This window comes from Callospermophilus lateralis, chromosome 13, assembly GCF_048772815.1.
Source record: "Callospermophilus lateralis isolate mCalLat2 chromosome 13, mCalLat2.hap1, whole genome shotgun sequence".
Classification (NCBI taxonomy): domain Eukaryota; kingdom Metazoa; phylum Chordata; class Mammalia; order Rodentia; family Sciuridae; genus Callospermophilus; species Callospermophilus lateralis.
The window spans coordinates 20,673,822-20,696,407 of NC_135317.1; the positions used below are offsets into that span (position 1 = coordinate 20,673,822).

The following is a 22,586-nucleotide window of genomic DNA, read 5'->3' on the forward strand; positions in this document are numbered from 1 at the left end:
TTGTTAAAAACGTTCTTTGCATAAATCCCTCCCTCTATCTGTGGTGGCCGCTGTTCTGGTAAGTGGCAAGTGAACAGCCTCTTTCAAGCTGTGTGGAATAAGGGAGGGAGGCCTCACCACAACCTAGGCCTTCCTCCTCACCAGTCCTGAAGGGCCTGGAGGAAACTCTGGGAAAGTCTCAAAGGACACTGTCACACTGTGCACTGGCTGTCCCCACTGGATAGACAGCTGATTATCAAATGTAATCCATGGCACACATCAGGATTTCCAAGATTACTGGTCAAAACTGGAATTCCCTGCATCCACCCCAAGGTGGCTCTGAGGCATCCAACTCTTACCTCACCGTCACATGACATTTTATCAACATGATGCGTTAGTAGTTCCTAATTTCTTTCTTTCTTTTTTTTTTTTTTTTAACTCTCATAGGAAAGAAATGTGTTTCTGACGACTACATCTGTGTGCTGGGAATAAGCAAAAGAAACGTCCTTTTCCAACCTGTGGCAGATCTAAAGAAGGAAACAGATTTTGAGTAAGTCAGTTAAACACTGTATGAGTAAATGTCATAGCTGTTAGCAAGAATGAATAATAGGAGTCATGAGGACAAAGGGACACCACAACCTTAGTCATTGTAGGTAATGCATGGCAGTGTTTGAAGGAACACATGGGCTCTTCTAGAGCAAGGTTAAAGAATAGTAGACATTGAGAAACAGGGCAGAACTTTTAGAAATACAAAAATGATATTTTCATTTGATCTGTGAAAATTGGCTTTATCATCCAAAGTTTAGTCAGGTGACTCCATAAACCCACCTTTTTTGACAAGTCTCCTTTGGCCTGGCTGCAGCCAGAGGCAACTGGAAATTGTCTTCCAGCAGGGAAGGTGGCACTGTCTTGTCTTCCTTCCTAGGCACAGGATTCCCAAAGAACAATGGTGGCTGAAACTGCGGCCTCTTATGAAGATCTTGGCCAAGTACAAGGCAAGCTTCGACGTGTCTGACTCTGGTCAGCTGGAGCCCGTGCAAGACCAGAATACTCAAGGGGAACCTGCGGCCATCTGAGTGCTGTGCTGACCATCAAAATGACGTGTCCAGTGAGGCCTGGAACTTACCGGGACCATCTTTTTGTAACAATTAAGTTATTTATCGGCACTTTACGCAAGTATTGTTGGCAGTAACAGCTAATCAGAAAGCATCAGTTACCAGTGTCATCTTATTCCAATCATCTGCGACCTGAATCCCTACCCATTCCAGTGAGTTGTCTCCTCCCCCTTGTATTCTATCTCATGCTTCAAAATGTGTCTGTCTAATGGAATTAAACATATGGCTGAAACCCTTAAGAGCACTGTTTATTTTCTTGAATTTAAAACAAGATCTGTGGGTGGCCACTAAAGGATTCCTCAGCAGTTTTCTGGGTAGAAATTAGCAAAATATAGAGAATCATTGAAATACATAAGCACAAAGTCATCCAAACCGCAACTGTGTCATTAATAAACATGGAATTGCCCTTTAACCCATGCTGAAATCAGCCTGGGCCTGGCTCTGATACACCATGTGGTGGATAGGTTAACTCCAAGCTCTTAGTCTCTCTTCAAAGTGAGAAAAGGTACAGAATTAAAAAGAAAAAAAAAAGAAAGAAAAAAAATAATATGTGAACAAATGCCTTAAGTATAAGCTATCATATACTCTATTTGAATCCCAGTTGCACATTAAAACCACAAAGGGAATTGTTACAAAGAATCTGATTCCCAGTATGTCCTGCAGACTACAATAGCCATGCTTCTGGGTGGGCCTAGGTTGGAACTCTTCAGAGGGTTCTGAAGGGCTGCTGGACGGTCAGTCCACAGGCATGGGGATAATCCCACTGAACTGATAAGTCACTAGGAAAAAGCATTTCTGCCTCCTCTTCAGTCCACATATGGGTCTAGTCTGCAGAAGGCAACGTATGAGCACCAGATAAAAAACCGAGCTCTGCCCACCCAACTACTGAGAAAATACATTACTCCAGATAATGGGGGAAAGAGTTCACAGAGGGAAGGGAAGGAGCAATTTAGTAAGTTCTGTTTACAAAATCTGCGGATAAAACAATAGAGGTGAGCTGGTCCTGAGAAGTGTTCTGTCCCAGTAAAGACAGTGGGAAAAACTCAGTTTAATACTTCTTAATAGAACATGCCTTGTTCTTGAGCTGGACTCCCCTCGGGCTGCCCTGTTTGACTCACATCTGTGGGGCTGACTTTTCCGCTGGTCCATGGTGTGATCGCAACAAGCAGACAGATGCTGGAATACCCTTGTCACTTATTTATCAATTTGTAATGAAGGTTTACAATGTTCAATTTTAGCAAAATGTCATTTAAAATAATGACAAACAGGTAGGTCAAAGTTGCCTTTTATTTTTAAAATAAATGTTTTAGGATTAATAAGTTTCAAAATTCTCATTTATATAATCACTTCAATTTCTTCATGATGACCAGACTTCCCTCATACTTCAACTTGCCAGTCAGTACTTTTGGCCAAATTTTAAAAACAACATGATTTTTGGGAAAAGTGGTAACATTTCTGATCTTCCAAGTTAACTCTGGCTCAGAGGCTTCAGTTTTAAGAGTCTATACACATGTAGGTTCAAATGAGTTCCAGAGTCCAGTCAAAAATACTTGAGACCAGTTATCTTATTATCCACGAGGGGTCCTTAGCAATTTTTGCAATCTCTGGTCCAAGTATAGCCAATCCATGTGTGCTCTTCCCAATACCAAGGTACCTGAAAGGAAGACAGTAAATCTGGACTATTTTTTACATTACACACATTCTCCAAGTCAACAGATAGTCTTCACATTTCTGAATTTCACTAACTGGACACGTCACACCACAGCGCGCATACTCACTCATTGCTCACGGCAGTCAGCTTATCATGGCTGACGGCAAAGAGCTGCTCCCTGTGTGCCTGTTTCATCTCATCTGAAAGACCCAACAAGAAGTGGTCCAGTCCTGAAAGGAAAATCACAGGTACAGATGGAGGAGCTATCTGGGTATGGCTCAAGTAGGGGCCGCTGTGCTCACAACCAGGCAGGGACACTGAGGTTACTTTATTGATGTATTTCAAACAGAAGTCTGCATGGCCCAGAGAGGTCAAACTTTGACCTCCACTTACCACAGAGCCATGCTCACCTGTGCTACAGAGTCCCACTTTTGGAGTGTGGATAAAGAGTTGGTAAGGGTCACCTATGACTGACTGGTAATACTGTGAACAAAATGGTGCTACATGATGACATGGCTGTTCTCATGCCGAGTCAAAAATATTCAACTCTAATGCAAGGTGTTTTACTGGGTCAGCAATTCGACCTCGCTGTATGATTCCACTCATTTGAAGTAAAACATCAACATGTTCTTGACTTGCTGTCAGGAAGCATGACTTCAAGGTCACTGTTTAAGTTGTTAAATACGAAAACCATATCACAATGGAAAAAGGACAGAGATGGGGAAAAAAAACAAGACGGAATTGCTGCCTGTAGTCCCCACATGCCAAGAAGCAAGTACTCAGAAAACTCGAGTTTTAGCTGGCAATAACACACATCAAGGATTTCATTATTTACTCAAATTACCTTTGTCTGAAGGAGCAACAGGAGCATCTACAGCAGAGAAAACAGAGAGTTTGGCTTCATCAATGTCCTGCTCTGTGAATTTTCCAGATTTAGCCCAGTCAATAGCCTTCTCAAAAGACTGGAGTGTTTCTATTGAATTTGGATCCCTGGAAAACCACAGTTAAATACTGAAGGATTTTACCAATGGAAAAAGTAATGAAAATCACATGTTGACTAAGAGTTCATCGACATTTTCTATTTGTTAACAGCTCTACTTTTAACATGTCGTATTCTAAACACCACACTGACAGAGCAATTATACTCTGCAGAAGGTTAAATTTGACCACAACAACCTCATGACAAACTCCTTATATTTGGTGACATGGTCTACCTGCCTAATTTTATTGACAAATTATTTTAAAATGCTCTTTTGTGATTCTATCAGGAGAGAAAAACACATGGATGAAGGGAAGTCAGAATCAGTGACATTACAGGAAAAGTAATGTCAGAATCAGTGACATTACAGTGGAAAAGTTCAAGGTTAAACAAAAATAAGTCCACAAGATAAACTCAGAATAGTCTAGAATTTGCCCAAAGGTTGAATAATTATTGAGATATTTCCTTGTATCTGAGTGGAAAGACTTCCAGTTCTTTCTGCCCACCATCACGGTTCTGAAGGCAACTTCTGGGGATCGTGAGGGGAGGATCTATGGGCTGTTTTCACCCCTCATCTAGGTACGGCCTGGGCACAGAGCAGGTCTCTGAAAACCTAAAACAGATCTCCCTTAGGTCTCTACCACAGACAGGGGCTCAGAAGGCTCTTAGGTCACTAATGTGACAATTAGCAAATGAGGATTTACTTAAAAATAAGTAATACAATGTTACAATCCTATTCATGGTCCTTGCAACACCAAGGGTACTACTGTTGGGTGTGGTTAGGTGACAGTCACTCCTATATATAAGATGATATATAATTACACTAGTAATTAATACAGCCAAGTACTAGAAGTAAAACGAAGTGTGTGTGTTCACACATGAGATGTAGTGAAAAGACAACTCACCTGTAAGAGTAAAAAGTGAAAATTCCATTATAGTTGAGTTTGGCACCTCCACCATAAGCACCCCCTTTTTCTCGAATTTCTGTATGCAAGAATTTAGCCGTCATCACACGTGCAAGGATCTTCAGGCTGGAATTAATGTATTAAACAATGCAAGTTAAAAACAACATGGCTGACAGGAAGTACTACATGTAATGTAATCTGAAGAGATGTCAAGAGTATATTAAGTGAAAAGAAAACTAAGTAACATACAGTTGGCTCTCTGTAGCATCCACAGAGGGTTCAATCAAGCACAGTTCAGAAATATTTTTTTGAATCTTTTTTTAGTTGTGGATGTACACAGTATCTTTATTTTATTTACTTATTTATTTTTATGTGGTGAAGATGGAATCCAGTGCCTCACACATGGAAGGCAAGTGCTCTACCACTGAGCCACAACCCCAGCTCCACAGATCAGAAATAATTAACAGCAGCAAAAAAAGTATCTGCAATAAACACGCAGTTCATGTTTTTCTAATCATTATTCCCCAAACACTACAGTGGAGCAGCTATCTGAACAGCATTCACATTGTATTAAGTATTCTAAGTAATTGAGACATCATTTAAAGTATAAAGGAAGAGTTGTAAGCAAAATACTACACTACTTCATGCAATGAATGTGAGCATCCATATATGGTATCTGCAGGGACTCCTGGAACCAAACTCCAACGACATGTCCACATTATGGTCCCACTTTTTTTTTTTTTTCTTTTATGTAATGAACAAAAAGTAAGAATGTGAGGAAAAACAATTTTCAAATAGCTCCCTTGGATCACAGAGTTTGGACCAGAGAGATTGTAGAGATGGAATAAACTTTTCTTCAAAAGACTTCTACATAGCTTAACTTATTATATACATATGTGGTATTTTAAAAGTCTCATATAGTAGAAAGAAGCTATTCTTTTTTTTTTTTACCAATTTTATTTATTTTTTGATTGTTTTTTTGCAGACTTCCAGAAAATGATTAGATTATATAAACTAAAATATGTAAGAGTTAAAGAAAAATCATAATAAGACAATGGCCAAAAAAATAAGTTAAAAAAGTGTTAAGATTAGGATAGGGTTTTTCACAAAAACTACCATCATCATATATTAAAATATTAAACACAGTCCCAAATCATTCAAATATGTCCACATTAAAAAAAGGAAAATTATATACTCAGCATAAAAAATAAAAGGGAAGAATGTAATTTACTTAAAATATGGGGGAAAAACCTTAGTTCTCCATACCAATTGGAGATGCAATAAAATTTATAAAAAAGAAAAAAGGTCATTACTTTACAGCCAAAGCTTTCAAAATTGATGGGTGGAGCACAGAATAATAATGAGTGATTATTGTAAAGGCAAATGTACAAATGATCTTTTAATTAAATGTCCCACATCACAATATGGAAAACTGGTTAGATTTACATAGGCATCTCTATCTAAGAAAATATGCATATTCCAATAGAGCACATTTTTTAATAAAGACTAACTTCCTGATAGCTTCCACTGTGAATGACAACAGTTGGCCCCCTGAGAGAGGAAAAGATTTTAGACAGCATATTAACATAGCAAAAGATCAAAGGGAACAATGATGTTGTGGAAGGGAGCCACAACTGGGAAGTCCAGTGGCAACAGCCCAGGTCTGTTACTTACACTGTGGTGACACTAGGTCCCTGATCCCTACTACCACTGACTGTGGTCTTCTAGAACACTGAGGATGAAACAGGCCAGATGAAAAATGAAGGAGTGGACATGATCCCATTCCTGAAAGACTGATGGAGACGTCACCTAGTATCTCCTGAGTCCATCAGGAGATCTGGTGTGTGAGGGGTTGTACCACTCAGCGCCAGTGCCAGCTTGTCCCCTGACTGAGCTAGGACTGTGTTTAATATTTTAATATATGATCATGGTAGTTTTTGTGAAAAATCCTCTCCTAATCTTATCACTTTTTTAACAGGTAGGACAGGCAGGCCCTGGAGAACAGAGCTTCTTCCCTGACATCAAGGCTACAGTTTTTATCCATCTCTGTATTATCTTTTCCTGAGATATTCAATTATTTACTATTAGGTAAAAACATATGTTCACTTGTTGAAAATTATAAAATACAAAAACTAGCTTCTTACAACATTTAAGTGTTTTAAATTTACATTTTCCTGCTGAATAGTAGAAACATATATCATATACAGCCTACGGAAATATTCATTTTCTACTAACATGTAAACACTAAAAACACAGTTGAGATGAACAAGGCATTTTTACCTTAAACCCTTTCCCTGTTCTTTTCTCAGCCTCCAGAAGCTCATTCATCTGCTGGGCTCCCATGTACCTGTCACTGACACCTCCACGGAACGCACTCCCTCCTGTCCACCTGGTCACTTGTCGCTGGGCCGGCCCTAAGCTTTCCACTTGGGCGGGCAGAGCAGGGAGTCTAACTACCCAGAGGGACCCAGAAATATGCAACCCTGCTTCCATCATCCCGCAGCCTACTTGAGGGGGTGTGTGTTTACTGCCCTCTCTGCTCTGCTGGGCAATTGGCTTTTTCCTTGCCCTCGCCCTCTGCAGCTTCCCTGAGTCACAGGCTCCCTGCTCCTCCGCATTCCTGCTTTCTAAGTTTTCCTGAAGCCCCTGCATGCTGTCTGCCACCTCATCTCCATGCCTTCTACCTTGTGGCTTTATGCTTTTTAAGACTCTGTTGACACTTTGCAGAGTTACTAGAGGGTTCAAATATAAACGCACAGGTTCCATCTGCCACATTTACCCTAAAGCTTCAAGCCTTCACTTATCCAATTTTTACCTACAGATAAGGAGACTAAGTTGGGCATTTTGAAAGGAGTTCATTTAGATCTATAAATGTTAGCATTTTTACAGGAATACTGAAGGATATAAATTGTATACAAAAATAGGCATCATACTGAACAGGGAAAAACAGAAAGTACTTCCTCTAAAGAATTAGGAACAACACAAGAATATCCACTCTCAATACTCCTATTCATTGTAGCTCTTGAAATTCCAATCATAACAATTAGGAAAGAGAAGGAAGTTAAATGCATACAAACAGGAAAAGAAGTCTTCAAATTGTGTTTGTTGATGTCACGATCCTATACTTGAAAGACCCAGAACACTCGACCAGATGACTTCTAGAGCTTATATAGTCAGCCAAGTAACAGGCTACAAGATCAGCATACAAAAACCAATAGCTTTTCTGTATTGCAATAATGACCCTGATGAAAAAGAAAACAGAAAAACAATTCCATTCACAATAATCTCAAAAAAAAAAAAAAACAAACAAACAAACAAAAACCTGGAAATAAATCTAACTAAGGCAGTAAAAGACTTCTACAATGAAAATACAGAACACTGAAAAATGAAATTAGAGAAGACCACAGAAGATGGAAAGACCTTCCGTATTCTTGGGTAGTGTCAAAATGGCTATGATGCCAAAAGCAATCTAAAGATTCAATGTAATCCGCATCAAGACACCAATGACATTCCTCACAGAGTAGCCAAAGCAATTCAGAGCAAGAAGTAATGCTGGAGGCATCATAATACCTGACTTCAAATATATACTACTATAGCACAAAAGCAGCATGGCACTGACATCAAACAGACATGAAGACCAATGGAATAGAAGACACAGACACAGATCTACATAGATACAGTCACCTGACCCTTGTCAAAAGCGCCAAAAACACACAGTGAAGAAAAGATCGCCTTTTTAACGAATGGTGCTAGGAAAACTGGGTATTCATATGTAGAAGAATGAGGCTAGATCTCTCTCTCTCTCTTATTCTGCATAAAAGTCAACTCAAAGTTATCAAAGACCCAGGAATTAGACCAGAAGCACTGTGACTGCTAAAAGAGAACATAGGCTCACCACTCCATCGTAGCAGCACTAAATGTCAGCTCCTAGAGCTCAAGAAATAAAACCAAGAATCAATAAGTGGGATGGCATCCAATTAAAAGACTCCTGCACAGCAAAGGAAACAAGAGAATACAGAGAGAGCCCACAGAATGGGAGAAATTTTTTACCTGCTATTCTAAGAGGGGATTAATATCCAGAATATATGATGAACTCAAAAAACTAACATCAAAAAGAAAATAACCCAATCAGTAAATGGACAAATGATCTAAACAGACATTTCTCAGAAAAAGAAATACAAATGGGCAACAGAACATGCAAAAATGCTTAACATCTCTAGCAACTGGGGAAATAGAAATCAAAACTACACTGAGCTGTTCATCTCACTCCAATTAGCATGGCAGCCATGGAGAATACAAATAACAAATGCTGATGAGGATGTGGGGAAAAGATGCATTTGCAAATTACTGAAATTACTGGAAGGACTGCAGATGAGTACCACCACTCTGGAAAGCAGTATGGAGATTGCTCAAAACACTAGGAATAGAGCCAGTGTATGGCCCAGCTATCCCACTCCTTTTATTTATCCTAAAGAACTAAAATCAGCATCCTATAGTAATACATGTGTACCAATGTTTACAGCAGCACAATTTACAATAGCCAAGTTATAGAACCAGTCTAGGTATCTGTCAACTGATGAATGGATAAAGAAAATAATGTATACATACATGTATATACAATGGGACTACACAGAATAAAGTTATGTTATTTGCTGGTAAATGGATGAACTAGAGAACATCAAGCTAAGTGAAATAAACCAGAGTTAAATAATGTTTTCTCTTGTAAGTGGAAACTAGGGAAAAGAAAAGAAAAACGGCATAAAAATGAGATCTGACAAAAACAGAAGGGAGACAAGAGAGCAGAGGAATGAGACGCAAAGGGAGGGAGGAAGGGATAGGGAAAACACTGAGGAAAGAATTCAAATTATGCAATTTTCTTGTATGAATATAATGAATCCCACTTTTATATACAATTACAATGCACTAATTGCAAAAAATAATAATAATAATAGAAGGGAGACCAGTAGAGTAGAGCAAGGGGATGAGGAAGAGGAAGGAGCAGAGGGAAAGCAGAGATACTGGGAATGAGACTGAGCAAATCATATCATGGGCATATAGGGATACAGCAAAATCAGTTGCACTATTATGCCTAATTATAATATACTTTCATTAATAAATATAATGTTTTCTTTAACACTAGGCATATTGTTGGGCTGTGCACAGACCCCTCAAGGTGCACACTTTGCATTTTTTCCACAGGAGTTCTTGCCTAGTGGGCACAGTCAGCAGACAGATTCCCTCATGTGGCAGTGCTCAAAGTCAGTATGAAAACTGAGCTTGACAAGACAGGCCTTTCTTCTTTCTAATATACTCAAAAAGTGCTGTTCTTAAAGCACAGAACTCAAGGTGCACCTACCTGGCGTGATCTGGATGCACGTAGGGGACAGTCCTGATACACTCACCCACATAATAGACTGGGAACGGCAGCTGGAAATGCGTCTTCATCTGGCAGGGTTTGAAAGTGGGGTCCTGAGGGACAAAGGAGCTGGGTCACACCAGGCTGCAGCAGCTAACACGGCCCACAGGCACTACAACCTCCCTGAGGGAGTCACTCATGGCATGCTCCTACTTAAGAGCAAGGCACCACAATTACTTCACTCCACACAACCTCTGGCTTTAAAACTAACATGAAATATTCCACACTTGTTGTGATGATTTAAAATACAGTGTCACCACTAAACTAAATACTCCATTGCACATCATTTCTATCACAGCTGATTCTTTGGGAGCATGTTAAACTGTCATCTTGTGATGAGCAAAGCCCAATGGCTTCACTGCAAAAGCTGAGTGGGTAGGAGGGGTCAATGGGACCTCCTAACTAAGGGCAGACTGCTGATCAAGCACCATGAGCTACAGGAAACTGTGAGGAAAGGGAGGAGCCTGTGTCCTCCTAGTCACACCTCTACCCAGGAACAGGGCCCTCACTGGGCAGTCTCTAAGGGACAAGGCTCAGAGTAGTAGTGACCAAATACAACTAACAATTCTAAGGACACAGCCCAGCCCAGCAGGATACAGATGAGGCCCAGAGGAGCACTCCCACTCTGAAGGTAAAAGGACACCCTTGCAAAGCAACCAGCAGGGTTCGCTCTGGAGTCAAGGGCTTGTGGCCACTTACTGTGATCAACCTTCTTATGATCTGGGAGCCATTTCCATGTGCACATTCACCAGACCCACTGTGTGCAGGTTTCTGAAAGTAAAACATTTCCAGTAGAAATGAGAAAAACCCAAAACTCACACAAAAGAGATATGGTAGAGACTGTGTAAAACTCACAGACCTGATAAGGATCCAGGGAGATCTATTTTTAACTCTTAAATAACAAATATTTAGACATTTAAAAGAAGTGAACTTACAGAATTTTTTCAGATAGTCAATGAAAAAAGTCCTTGTTGTACATCACAATGAAAAATATTTTCAGATTTCTTTTCTTCTTTTTGCATTTTCTAGTCATAAAACTGCATCCAGAACAAGAGAGTATATAACACGAATGGGCTGTGTGCAGAGTCACAAAGCAACAGGAAGCTGCCCCCACACCGTCTCCCATAGGTGAGGAAGAGAAACTAGTGAGACAAGGGGCAGCCAGGGAACCAGGGCACAAATGGAAGAAGGGATGTAAACATTAACAGACAGAGAGGACCTTGGAAATCATTCCTGCAAAATCCTCCAATTCTCAACACCCTGCAGTGTAAAGTAAGGCCTCTCACTGATCATGGTGAATCAGACTGAAACCACCTTTGTAAATTGATCAGGTTGATCAGGTTATTAATGACTGATATTGCTTTAGATAAAAATCCATGAACTAATGAGTCACAGCAAAAGAATTTTTTTACTATCTTTGTCTTCCAAAGCCTAACAATGGGAGAGACTTCATCAGATAATTGTTTTCAGCTATTTTTATGGCCATATTCCAAACCAGATTCTGCCTTTCCTTATCAGGGGACTGTTCACTGCAAGACACAGGAACAGCAGATGAGCACAGGATGGAGGGCAGACAACAGGGCATGAATTCCTTTAACTCGGCCAGTGCTAGAAAATCTATGGATACCTCTTCAGTTTCCTCACATCGAATGGTTTTAGAGTTAAATGATTAATATATATAAAAACTGAGACTGACCCCTGGTGCCTGCCAGGTGCCTAGTGACCACCAGCTTTATGACCAGGGTGTTACCTCAACCACGTGTGGGCGGACAGGCTTCCGTTCCTTTTTGCTTCGACCAAGACTTCTGATGAACTTTTCTACCTCTTTTTCTGCCTGAGACATCTGCTGAGGAGTAGCATTCACTGAACATCTGATTAAAAAATTATGTATAGTAAACCATTATTATAAAAAATAAAACACTTTGACTGATTCTTCACATTTTGTATAAATCACACAAAGATGAAGTGAATAACAATGTTTTTGTATAAGACAATATTCTAAATGTTAAAAAGAAATACTATCCAAATGTGAAAATAACACAGCCATCTTACTTCTCTACAGTGTTTTCAAGATGTCAGACTTTCACATATTTATTTTAATGTGTTATATCTTCTAAATAGTCATTAAGATGTAAAGAAAAAGTTGTTGACTCTAAATTCTGTGCTCTTAAGAGCAAAGAGAATACAAAGAACATTAATATCTGCCAGTACTGCCTTCAGACTTATGTAATCAGAAGACTCAAAACTTTAAAAATTCTTATCCAGAAGAGAGATCAATTTGAAAATATAAATTGGTTGCTAAAGTAAAAAATTATAAGATGCCAAAAATTACTATGCTTCCAAAAAATACTTTTATACAACTTTCCAAATTCTAAAAATTCACAAATACTAATGTATAAAATTTAGTTGAACTCCACAGTATGTTGGTAGAATATATTTTCCATTTTAACTAAAAGGCTGGTATAATTAAATTAATACAACATTTAGGCACTTAACTAATGGAATTGGATAGATTAGTTCTTTTGTTCCTTATGATAAGCCTGCAAAGTAGGGTTTTATGGAGGAGGAGGCAGAAGACCCGAGTGGTTAAGCCACCCAGGATGGCCATGGTGTACGCTTGAGCACTGGGCCAGAATCTGCGACAGACCTGCCGGACTCCAAGCCAGAGCCTTGACTGCCAGGCTCATCTCCTGCTACCCACAGTACGACCCCAGAAACTGCTCACTGATTGCCAGGAACCACTGGTGAAAGGTGCCAGGACTGTGAAACCAAGGACTTGAACATTTTCACACCAGGGACCAGTGAGTACAAAGTCAGGGTCACTGTAATAAGATGCTGCAAATGAACTGCTAAGGATTTAAAAATTTAATTATGCTCAAACCTGAAGGCATAAGGCCAACTTTATGCGCATGAGTAAGCTGGCCATAATATAATTTTGTTTTTATAAGAAACTGCACTTTTACTCTGGTCTTGAGCAAATTAACCTTTATCCAGCTTCACATTCTCCTTATTTAAGGAACATTGCTTTTGGAAACATATAACTTTAAATCTTTGCCTTAAATCTACTTCGCAATTCTAGAATCAAATTAGCTTGCTTTCTTCTCCATCTCCCACAACTTTTATTGAACTTAAAACAAAATTCTTTTCATTTCCATAGCAAATGATTTTAGCTCATTAGAATGTTAAGTCTAGAATCAATTCTATAACTTATACAAATAGTATTTCTTCCTTGAAGATAAATTTATATAATTTCAAGTGAAAAATATCTAAAAACCACACTCAATAAAATAGAATGAATAAGAATTCAGGAACCTACCTCATATTATCACAGTTTAAAACATGTTTCTTGATCCGTGGGAACTTTCTCAGGATTGGTTTGATGTCTGTCATTTCAGCAATTCTCTTCATCAACCTCACCTGAACCAAAGGAATCAAGCACAAGAATTATCAAGACACAGACAGAGCCCCAGTCTGAAAAGCAAAACCCTCAATATCAGAAGCCTGTAGGAGACACATCCTAATGTTGTGCTTGTGTGTGGTAATCGACAGCTGAGGTGGGGTGGTGTTGAAATAGAGGTTGCACAAGGAGGAAAATGAGTTAAACAATTATTCCCCATGAGATTTGGTAATTATAAAGTTAGTGCTTCTGACATAAGTAACTTAATACCAGAAAGAATCAGCAACTCTGGAAGATGTGGCTAAGCCAGAGTAACAAGCATCCCTTCCCAAGTCCCACCTGATTCATGCCACTGAAGGTCTCTTGTAAGTCCCCTGCAGGCGTGAGGGTCCTGCTAGCTCTGAGGGTTGCGTAGAAATGTCCGGAGTCTGGGATCCCATTGGAGAGCTCCTGAGCTGTCATCTTAACTAACACTTTGAAGTGTTCGTCTTCTTCAAAGGATGGGCTATGGAGAAAGAAAACCAAAATAAATTCCTGAAGATCCATCTGTGCCCCCTTCAATATCATAGAAACCTTTATTATGTATAAGTTTTCAGACTATTTCAGCATCTTCGGGCATTTTACTGGTCCATAGGAATAACAAGTAAAAACAGGCTAGGAAACCCAACAAGGACACCCTGAGTGAAGTCTACTCTTAGAACATTTCAGTGTTACATTTCTGATACATCTGAAGCATTAACATCTTTTGCAAATAAAGTTACTTGTTAAATATTTCACTCCACAGGTGCATCATGTCTGGAAGATTTCGATTCAGGCAGAAAGATGAAAATAGCACACCCTATATCATAAAAGAAAAAAAAAACAAGTAAGAACTTATAGCATAATTTAAAAGAAAAAAAATACACTTTAGAATCAAACCTTTGAGGACAGCTATGATCCTGAAGTGGAATGCTACCTGCTCGTACATACCTGCTCGTACGTGTCGGGGTCAGAATCGTCAGGGAGCACATGGGGAGACACGGTCATGTCTCCCGTCTTCAGCTCCAATTGCTGAGCCTGTTCTCTGTAGTTGAGAGTGCCACAGCCCAGCCTGTCATGGCAAAGCAGCATTTTCTCAATTACCAAGGCATCTGCACTGCATCGCTTTTAAAATTGTGCATCTTGAATTACAAGTTTCTTATACTAACTCACAACATGGCTTTCCAAACCTCTTTCTACATGTCAGAGGTTATAGAGCCCAGATGCATTTTGGCATTAACACTCTCTAGACTGCTCATGTGCCTTCTCTCTAGAGTGGAAACCAGTTCCTCTTATTCAGGAAACTCGTTTCCAGGATCCAGGCCACTAGACACTCTGGCAGCCAGTGTCTAGCACTGAAGATAAAAGTCTGAATCGCATGTGCTCTACCAGCCCTAAGATTGGAAATAGTTGATAAGTGCTCTCTATTTTCTCCTAAGACATTCTGAAACATTTCATTTATTCAAATATATGATGGTCTTAAGGGGAGAAATCCCCCAAATAAATCTTTTTACTTTTAAAGAAAAACAGTATTACTCTTTGCATTGATGCTTCTAAAAGAAACATTCTCACCAATGCTCCTAAGGCAAGAAATAATCTGAGCCAAGAGGACAACTCTGAGGTATTATCTAAAAATGTTACAAGACAAGCAGTGGGAGCTCTTAGGAAGGCTGACACTTTCAAAAGGTGGAGGCCCCTTTTCACGTGACCTAACGCACAGTCAGGGTGCAGTGCCCACAGCCACACAGTGTTCTGCACATGCAAGCGTCTGTACCTCCACAAAGTACAGTCTGCTTCAGTGATTAGGTTCTCTCTGTCTTCCTGGAACAGCAAAGGAAGGCTCTGTCTACTGCTTATCCTGCCACCTTCAGCCTCTGACATGCACAGAGAAAAGGAGCAAGCAGTGTATGTGTACTCCTGAGTGTTTCCCAATCTATTCAGACACCTGCTTACAGAGGACAGTGAAGTGATCTGCAAAGTCAGCTCAGCAGAGAAGCAAACCACAGGAGCAGGAGGCACACCATGCTCTCGCAAGTCAGACCTAGGCCTAAGTCCTGCACTGAACTGCTTATATTTCCTGATTAAACACAACTGTTCCTTTTTAAACTCTTAATAGATAAACAGCACTGATATGATCCATTTGTAAGTATTACCTAATTCTCTATAGATTTATAAACTTTTAATGCTATATATTATAATAAGAAAATGTAATTTCCATAAGAAAACAAATTCTAAAGTATACCATAACATTGTAAGCTTTGAAAAATGAGTCACTGAAAGGTAGTTACTATTAAGACAATATAAACACACAGAACATACACATTTATAAAACACACAAAGATGTGTTGAGTTATATAAATTTGTGCCTGTTACAAGTCTGAGACTCACTTGGTAAGGACGCTGCAAAAGAGGGGCACATACGGCCTCAGCTCCTCGGGAAGTGTGTTCAAACTAGAGAAGGCTCGGAAGTACACCAGGCCATTGGTGGGCTGCGCACAGTACTGCACGGGGATCTCTCCAGCTAGAAAAACAAAGTGAGTAATCATTTTTAACCAGTAAAATTTTAATCATTTTTAATATTTAAGAAATAATGCTATGCTTTTCAAGAATGGAGGTCTAAAACTTAGTAACAAAAAAAATACTATTCACTCATTCCAGTTTACATGATGTTCCCTTTTGTACTTTCATTATGATAAAAAACAAAAACAAACAAAAACCCAGAAATGATCTTTGACACTAAAGCAGACACTAATTTTTGAGGAATCAGAATGGAAGAACAGCTATGCTCATCTAATTAGGTAACTATGCCAGCATCCAGCATTCCAGTGCCCGCTGCTCACTAAAACCTACCCTTCATTCACAGTGACTTGACTAGGTCATTCCAGCAACATCTGACCCAACTGTTTCACAGACTTTAAATGCTGCTCATCTTCCCCCAGTGGTTGTACTGGTCCTTAGCTGTGACTCTTTCTGTGGTACCCCTATGTATCTCCCAGTACATTCTGTGAGCTCTTAGGACACTGTGGTCTGGGACACCTCCAAGTCTCTGGTGAGTAGGAGCTGTGGATTCCATTTTGTGCATTCCTACCTAGCACAACACCTGAAACCAGAAGAGGGACTAAAGCCTTTACTGATAACTGACTGGTCTTTGCTAATTCTTTTAATGAATACCTAATGAGGTTCACTGGTAAGTAAAGACCATGGGAATTAAAACATCAGTGGGACAAGAGCCCCACTCCCCAGAATAAAGGAACTTATGCCAACATGCACATGCATAAGCACACATACAAATATATCAGACATGATAAACACGACAAGCGCTATTAAAAAATAAGAGGCAGGTTTGAGTTGTTTCAAGAAAACAACATGTGCATGTAGTCTAAACTCCTATTCTCAGTTACAAGTTAATGCATAACACTGGCATCCGATCAGTAAGCTCCAACCATGCCCATTGCTAAGTTTGACGTCCATACCTTCCAGAGTAATGTTATTCCAGAGACACATGTCTCATAAGCTACCAACCAGAAGCCAAAGTAAAATTGCTCTGCCAGACCACAGAGCAAAACACTTAGATGAGACAGGAGGCTACCAGCAGCCTTCAACTCTCTTTCCAGTCAGTCAATCCTACACTTTCTGCAGCATTTCTTCATCCCTCCACTTCTCTCCTACACTGACAGTTCAGCTGAAGAGACAGTTTGGCCAAGGACTCAAAAGGGTGCCTATATCCTTTAAAAAACACTTAATACCCACAGCATAACCCAAATCCTTATCTGTTTCCAGAAACAGCAAATTACAGAGCCACTTCTAACCTGCTCATAGGAAAAAAAACACAGGTTGCTACTGAGTAAACAAGTCCATTGCCATTGAAGATAAGGAACAATTTACAAGACATATGAAGAGCAAGACAGTCACATGTTTTCTGGAAAACATCTAAAATGTGACCCTGCTTCTCCTATGGAAACTGATGTTTAATGTAATCAAGAAACTCATACACCCTAAACATGAGTGACATGAGTGTTGAGCGAGACCTGTCAAGGCCACGTCCAGGCTTGTGAAAGGCATGGAGGGCTCAATGTCTGAGACTTTCAGTGCTGGAAGACAGGAGGCATCTTGAGGTTTACTTTGCTGACTCCGTAATTCTAAACCTAAAAAGAAAAAGAAAAGGGAAAATGAAACACTCAGGAATACAATTCACAGATTTTACCCAACTGATCTCCTCTCTGCTTTTCATTATCTGACATTCAAAATTAGCAACCCCAGGCCAAGTGCTGAGTATGTGAGCAACTACCGTGCAGTTCGCATATCCAAGCGAACATTTCACAGGCATTAAATCTGCTTTGTAAGTGGTGTTTGTTCTAAATCTCATTCCTCAACTATTTTGAAAACAAAATTTAATTGGGAAGTGTTTTTTTTTTTTTGCTCAATAAGTTCTCCTCTGAAACTAAAAATTTTATATTGGATAGAATGAACTTATTTTATAACCACTTTTTGCTGAACTGAAAGTAATAACTTTAATACTTGTGTTCTCCTTTTAAATTTTCACTTCTATTAGTAAAACGTTTATATAATCACATAAATTTCACAAATGACAGCAGTATTTAAAAATACACTCCGTAGGCCTGATGATCCATGCATCTAATCAGAGGGAATTCTCTCCCTGGGGAATTACGCCACAGAACCACAGCATCCAAGAGAAGAAAAAATCTACAAAATCCAGAATTTTTTTCTGTCACACAAGCATACAAATGAATTTGTTCACAAACATGGTTTGTAGGATATAGCTGTGCTGAGCTAACAGTTTAACTCAACATCACAATATAGAATACTCCGGATGACTGGTGAGCTGACCTCCAGAGGAACAACACAGCTGCCCTCATCCTCTGTGAGAGCACGGGATTACCTGACAGTCCACTCAGGCATGGCACCTGGGAGCAGGTGAGCGTCTCATGCACTAATCACTCTACAGGCTGGGCCCAAACTAAAGTAAGAGTTGCACGTACACTCTACTCCCCACTCCTCAGGCCTGTGATCTGGAGCAGACAATCTCTGCTCCTTGAGGTGTCAGGAGCCCAGGTTCCCTGTTAGTTCAGTCCTTAGGACCTTCCCTCGCCTGACCAAGTTGAGTTTCCCAATCTTATGCTACTCCATTTCTAACTGTGTCTATGATATGAAAAAGCCTTCTCTTACCTCTTTCCTTCCCAAGTCTCACCAATAGTCTAAGACCCACCTCCTCTAGAACATTCTGCAACTACTCTGACAACCCAATTGCTCCTTCTTTGAGTGTACTCAGTGTCAAAAACATTCAATTTTTCTTTTTTCCCAGCAAATCAAAGCTCTGTGGCAGTAAGAATTTTACCCCTTCATAGCACTTAATACATTACACAGAGAAACTAATATTTTTCAAGATGAAAGTTTTTAATAAACTTATTTCTCATTCATCTTTTTTCCATTAGTGTTAATTTATGGATTAAACTTTAATTCACGGAACTGAAGTCCATATTTTAAGACATACTGACCTGAAATAACTATTAAATACACTACTAGCTGCACTGTGTCCTACCTAAAAGGAACTTGGCAGTGAATTGGTAAGGGAAAAACATACTTTAGTAATATTAGCATCATTTACAATGTACTGGATGGACTATAGTATACTAAACTTTCTTCAAACAAAGCAGACCTTAAAGGCCAGCCCATAATTATGTTAGCAATTTAGAAAACATATATTCTGTTGCTTAAGCATGGACTTACTTTATGGACTTACTATGGCTTTAATTAAAAGTGAAAGCTCAGAACCTGTCAATCAGCATCATCAAACTGCTTAAAATAGCTGTGTCTAAACAAGAACTCAAGTGTCAAGAAAAAAGGTTAAGAGTTGCCATTAAGTTTTCCTTTACTAGATTATATAAATGCAATCTTACCATAATCAAAATGGGATTATTTTCCAGAATCACTTATACTTCCTAATGAGCCAAATAATTGCTCCCATAATCCCAGCCAAAGCTGCTTTCTTTTGTGTGTATGTGTGTTGGAGGGGGGAATATGTGTGTATGTTGTAAAAGTTTTAATAGGCTTTACTAAACAATTATTAATCTGCTCTGTCTCTATAGCTTTCCTTTTCTAAGGGCATCATACAAATGAACTCTACAATATGTATTCTTTTTTTTTTTTTTTTTTTTTGCACACACTAGGGCGGTGGGTATATAAGGATGGAACTCAGGGGTATTTGACCACTGAGCCACATCCCCAGTCCTATTTTGTATTTTATTTAGAGACAGGGTCTCACTGAGTTGCTTAACACCTTGCTTTTGCTGAGGCTGGCTTTGAACTCACGATCCTCCTGCCTCAGCCTCCTGAGCTGCTAGGATTACAGGTGCGTGCTACCACAGCCAGCTTGCAGTATGTATTCTCTTGTGCCTGATGTACTTCACTTAGTGTAATGCTTATGAGATTCATCCATGTTGAGTTAGCCATAAAACGGAGTAAAATTATGATTGAGTCATATTTTTTTAATATGAATATATATGTTGATGGAAATCTGTAATGTTTCAAGTTTTGAAATGTCCTTAGCCCTTTGTAGTTAATTCCTAGCACTAAGACTGCTGAACTTCAGCACTGTGAAGCACTGTAAGAAATTATAAAACTGTTTTCTTAAGTGGCTGTACCATTTTGCTTTGCCATTAGAAATGTGCAAGAGTTCCACTTGTTTCACATGCTGATTACACTTCATAATTGAAGCATTTAAAATTTTTACCTATTGTACCAGGTGTATAATGATAGAATTTGGGGATTGTAATTTGCATTTTCTTACTAAGCAAGCAGGTAGGGTGGAGGAGAGTGTTGGGCAGACAGAAAGGAAGGGGAAGCAAGTGGAAACCAAATGGAGGAGGGCCTTGAATAGAAGCTGATGAGTGCCTGTGTGCGTCTTTATTAAATCACAAGAATTAGGAAGCCAGTGAAAAGTACAGCCTCTTCTGTGTCTTGACCAAGTCTAACCTACACACACCCTCATGGTGCCACATGGCTAGCACAGTCCTTTGTGCCCACACTGCAACCTGCCTCTCTGAACACATTACAGCTTATATTATCTATACTGTTCATTTGGCAATTAATTAAATAATGTGACAATAAGAAAAACTTTGTTGACATTTTACAGTATCTGCTAAACAGAAAGTACTTATAAAATCTGTAAAATGAGTAAATTTCATAAAGCTACTTTCAATTACTCCTGCTTTTCCTGGTGAATCACATAAATTTTCATTTAGGGTTGAATCTCAAAGTTGAGTCCAGTGCATCAGTAGGAATTCTGTAGGTGCCCAATGATTATTTGTTGCTTTCAACTATTATCTAGCTAATAATAATACTGGCCTTCAACTATTATCTAGCTAATAAACAGTTCACTAGGTCTGCATGAAGGAAAGGGAATTACCAAGCAATGGAAAGTCTGACCTTTTTCATAGATCTGTTGCTTGTCTTCCGGAGAGAGAGAATCGACCTTTTGCTTCAGTTTTTCTGTTTCTATTTGTGTTTGTTTCTCATAATACTTGTCATCTGGCTTCATTGATAAAGTCAGTTTATGCTGATTATTCTGCAACAACCACAATAGCAAAAAAGTTAAAATGGGATTTTGTTAATAATGCCTGACCTACTAAACCAGTATCACATGTCCTTGGTTCTGCAATTCATCCATTTTTAAAACAATGATAATAAAACTTAACTCAAGGGTTGCTTTACAAATCAATGTAAGCCACATAAAATCCTTAAAACCAGACCTGTCATGTAGAACATATTAACTAACATAAGCTGTTACTCTTTTTAGAATTATTATTTTAGTCATTTTGTCTTATTCACAACTGTAAAAAAATTCAACACTTCCTTTAAATTTTGGTTGTAAAAAAAAATTTGGTTGTAAAAAAAAAAAAAATTCAACACTTCCTTTAAATTTTGTATTTGGGGCTGGGGATATAGTTCAGTTGGTAGAGTGCTTGCCTGGCATGCACAAGGCTCTGGGTTCAACTTCAACCACATACACACCAAAAAACTGTTTGCACTCTTTAGTATTATAAATCTTGGATGTCAGTTTAAATTAAAAATAATAGAATTCTAACAATTTCTGTTTAATATTCATTATCCTATTAACTTCTGAAAGGCTGGAACAAGTTTTGATTCAATACTTTGCATATTATTAGGACATTAGATGTTAATTTAATATAAAAATAAATGTTGGGTAACTGAGTTTCTCCAATTATTTTAATAATCTAAAAAATAAGTACAAAATGCTCATTTGTAATACTATTAAGAAAAGTAAAAGAATTAGAGTATAATGAAAACCTATAATAAAGAGAAATTGCAGGTCAAGTTATCAAATCATGTTCTATGTCTGAAACAATGGTACATATTAAAAGTTACCCTCCAAAACAGGCAATAGTCTGACCCACCAGTCATAGCTTTTAAAAAGTTTAATGAGTACCTAGAGCAAGAATAAAGCCAAGTATAAATGCCTAGAAATCCAGGAATGCAAGCAAACATTAAAAGAACTCAGTCATAAAAATAGAGAGTATTCAGTGTACTTAACTGTTCTTATAGTTTATATTACTCTTCCATTAACAAAATAGGAAAATGTACACATTTTGTTAATACATACATATATATAAAAATGGACACAGATATTAGTATGAAAAAGATCAACTTGCATTAAAACCTGGCAAACAATAAGTTAGTGTAAGCATTTACATTTTTATCTAGAAATTAAGACATTATACATCTATACATTATTAGAAACTGACTTACATAAATATACACATTATGTTCCCCTAATATTCCTTCTAATATTTTGAAATCCAACTTAAAAATTAAAGAAATAAATTCTCCAATTTTCTTACCATAAAATATTGTTTCACTTTTTCTTGCAAAAATTTAGGATTTTCCTTAAGGCACTGCCTAAATTTAGTCAACTGATTTCCCAACTGCAAGAGTTCCACAGGGTCTCCATCATGATTCCAGCAGGAAGCTACATACTAGAACGAAAAACTTTAAATTATACATAGCATACCACCAACACTGTACTATCCCATAAACACTGTACTACTCGGTAAATGTGGAAGGTATGATATTTTACTAAAATCCTAG

General features: G+C 38.6%; 2 protein-coding genes across 5 annotated transcripts in view; one reads left to right on the forward strand and one right to left on the reverse strand.

Annotated features, from left to right (window-relative positions):
- Pfkp (phosphofructokinase, platelet) overlaps nucleotides 1-1,333 on the forward strand; it is a 56,845-nt gene extending 55,512 nt beyond the window's left edge. For all 3 annotated transcript variants that reach the window (XM_076832269.1, XM_076832265.1, XM_076832268.1), the window contains 2 exons: nucleotides 427-529; nucleotides 905-1,333. In XM_076832269.1, coding sequence (XP_076688384.1) covers nucleotides 427-529; nucleotides 905-1,055 — 254 coding nt within the window. In that variant the 3' untranslated portion in view covers nucleotides 1,056-1,333. The remainder of the gene's footprint in view (nucleotides 1-426; nucleotides 530-904) is intronic.
- Nucleotides 1,334-2,363: 1,030 nt separating this feature from the next.
- Nucleotides 2,364-22,586, reverse strand: part of Pitrm1 (pitrilysin metallopeptidase 1) — a 34,329-nt gene continuing 14,106 nt past the window's right edge. For both annotated transcript variants that reach the window (XM_076831608.1, XM_076831609.1), the window contains exons 13-27: nucleotides 22,340-22,474; nucleotides 20,907-21,045; nucleotides 17,489-17,605; nucleotides 15,849-15,981; nucleotides 14,412-14,532; nucleotides 14,204-14,280; nucleotides 13,782-13,947; nucleotides 13,362-13,462; nucleotides 11,796-11,916; nucleotides 10,745-10,816; nucleotides 9,986-10,098; nucleotides 4,630-4,755; nucleotides 3,590-3,735; nucleotides 2,873-2,975; nucleotides 2,364-2,748 (exon numbers count right to left, since the gene is read on the reverse strand). In XM_076831608.1, coding sequence (XP_076687723.1) covers nucleotides 2,655-2,748; nucleotides 2,873-2,975; nucleotides 3,590-3,735; nucleotides 4,630-4,755; nucleotides 9,986-10,098; nucleotides 10,745-10,816; nucleotides 11,796-11,916; nucleotides 13,362-13,462; nucleotides 13,782-13,947; nucleotides 14,204-14,280; nucleotides 14,412-14,532; nucleotides 15,849-15,981; nucleotides 17,489-17,605; nucleotides 20,907-21,045; nucleotides 22,340-22,474 — 1,764 coding nt within the window. In that variant the 3' untranslated portion in view covers nucleotides 2,364-2,654. The remainder of the gene's footprint in view (nucleotides 2,749-2,872; nucleotides 2,976-3,589; nucleotides 3,736-4,629; nucleotides 4,756-9,985; nucleotides 10,099-10,744; nucleotides 10,817-11,795; nucleotides 11,917-13,361; nucleotides 13,463-13,781; nucleotides 13,948-14,203; nucleotides 14,281-14,411; nucleotides 14,533-15,848; nucleotides 15,982-17,488; nucleotides 17,606-20,906; nucleotides 21,046-22,339; nucleotides 22,475-22,586) is intronic.